Source organism: Vigna radiata, chromosome 2 (assembly GCF_000741045.1).
Source record: "Vigna radiata var. radiata cultivar VC1973A chromosome 2, Vradiata_ver6, whole genome shotgun sequence".
Lineage (NCBI taxonomy): Eukaryota > Viridiplantae > Streptophyta > Magnoliopsida > Fabales > Fabaceae > Vigna > Vigna radiata.
Window position 1 is genome coordinate 7,075,947 of NC_028352.1, and position 1,813 is coordinate 7,077,759.

General features: G+C 36.8%; 1 protein-coding gene across 1 annotated transcript; it reads right to left on the reverse strand.

Annotated features, from left to right (window-relative positions):
* Nucleotides 1-292: 292 nt before the first annotated feature.
* LOC106778953 (histone H2B.6-like) lies at nucleotides 293-1,453 on the reverse strand. Its single transcript, XM_014666967.2, has one exon. It carries the CDS (start codon nucleotides 1,263-1,265, stop codon nucleotides 576-578), a length of 690 nt encoding a protein of 229 aa, XP_014522453.1. The 5' UTR covers nucleotides 1,266-1,453; the 3' UTR covers nucleotides 293-575.
* Nucleotides 1,454-1,813: the final 360 nt, after the last annotated feature.

Genomic DNA, 1,813 nt, shown 5'->3' on the forward strand with positions numbered 1-1,813 from the left:
AAACAGTACTATTACTAAATTTATCTTCCACCCTTGTGGAAACAAAAAGGACAAAAATAAAACACTCAAAAAGGAGCAAAGAGCAACCAATAGGTTTTTGTGTATAATGTTCCATTCCTCAGAAACAACATGGGACATGGGACAAAAACATATGTTCTTTACTATTTTCTCTTGTTTCATTGCAAGTGTTTCCATTAACAATTTATATTCCTTGTCTTTTTTAAATATTAAAGCTATATAAAAAAGTCTTAAAATACAATAATATCCTCCACCAAGTAGAACATTGTGAAACTATTATGAAACCAAACTTTCCTCAACCCCCAGAAAAATCAATGAAACTGGAAATAACTACTAATTGCATTACAGATAAACAACCTCACTATCAGAAGAACCAACCAACCAACCAACCAAACATACACCATTCTCCAAATTGCAAAATACAAAACACCTACTTAACAACACAATACTACATACCTACCTAGTCACCTAAAACAAGAAAAAACCTTAACCTAGTCACCTTATAACTAATCAAGTACATATTTTTACATATTAAACATATAACTATAATGTCTAGACTATTCATCAGAATCATAGGAGGTGAATTTATTCACAGCTTTGACACCTTCTGCAATGGCATGCTTCCCAAGCTCTCCTGGTAAAACCAGCTTCACTGCTCCTTGGATCTCCCTTGAAGACAATGTCATGTGTCCAGTGTAGTCCTTCAGTTTAGCAGCTTCACCAGCCAATCTCTCAAACATGTCATTCATCAAATTGTTTAGAACAGTCATGCATTTGGCAGAGATTCCCATTTCAGGGTGCACCTGCTTCAACACCCTATACACATACCTCTGATACCCTTCTGCACTTTTCCTTCCCTTCTTTTTCCCCTTTTTTCTCTCTTTTCCATTTGACCCTTTTGATATCTTTGCCTTCTCCTCCTCCTTCTCATCCTTCACTCCCTCATCCTCTTCCTTCTTCTCTTTCTCTTCATTCTGCACTCCACCATCTTCACCAGTGTTGTTTTTCTCACCTTTGTTTTCCTCAGTAATGGCAGAGGTAGATGAATCCTTCCGCGCTTCAGGATGATTCACTTCTTCAACAGGAATAACCATCACATGCTCTTTGACACCTTCTGCCTCTTCTGTTTCTTTGTTTCCCCGTGTTTGTCTTCTGCTGCCGGTGCTTACAACCGATACTTCCACGCTTGATTCCACAACTTTCTTGGTGGATCTCACCACCAACTTCTCACCACGTTTTGGAGCCATTAACTACTTCAATCTTTTCTAGAAACGAGAAGAGCAAGATACTGATGGATGGTATGCTTATAGAAGAACTAGCGAAACCTGAAGGGGTTCTAGAGCTTGACACGTGGACTCCAAGTGTCATATGCATGGGAACCAAAGTGTATACGTGTGGTTAAAGGTAAGCAACAAGTTCAGGAGAGTTCAGAGGATATATATGTCTCCCACTGTGATTCTGTCCCTTCAAATTTATAGTACTATACTACCTTTGACATGTTTTTGTAGTATTATAATACACAAGAAAACAACATGGTATATGTCAGATTTTAGAAGAACTTGGTTATGTATCCATTTTTCAAGAACCATCCTTTAAAATTGATTCATGAAATGTGGTGGGGTTTAAGAAAAGAACAAGGCAATGAACATGATTTGCAGGAGTTCTATATTTGTTAATTCAAATCTCTGCAGTAGATTTAGGAAGATTACTGCAAGTACAACTTCTTGATTAATATAACACAAATTTGAAAAATCCTTTAATTAGTTTAATTGCTTGTCTTATTAAATCCTTAGTT

Bases quoted from the DNA above. Each gene is read 5' to 3' on its own strand.
- LOC106778953 (XM_014666967.2), bottom strand. From the start codon at position 1,265: ATGGCTCCAAAACGTGGTGAGAAGTTGGTGGTGAGATCCACCAAGAAA.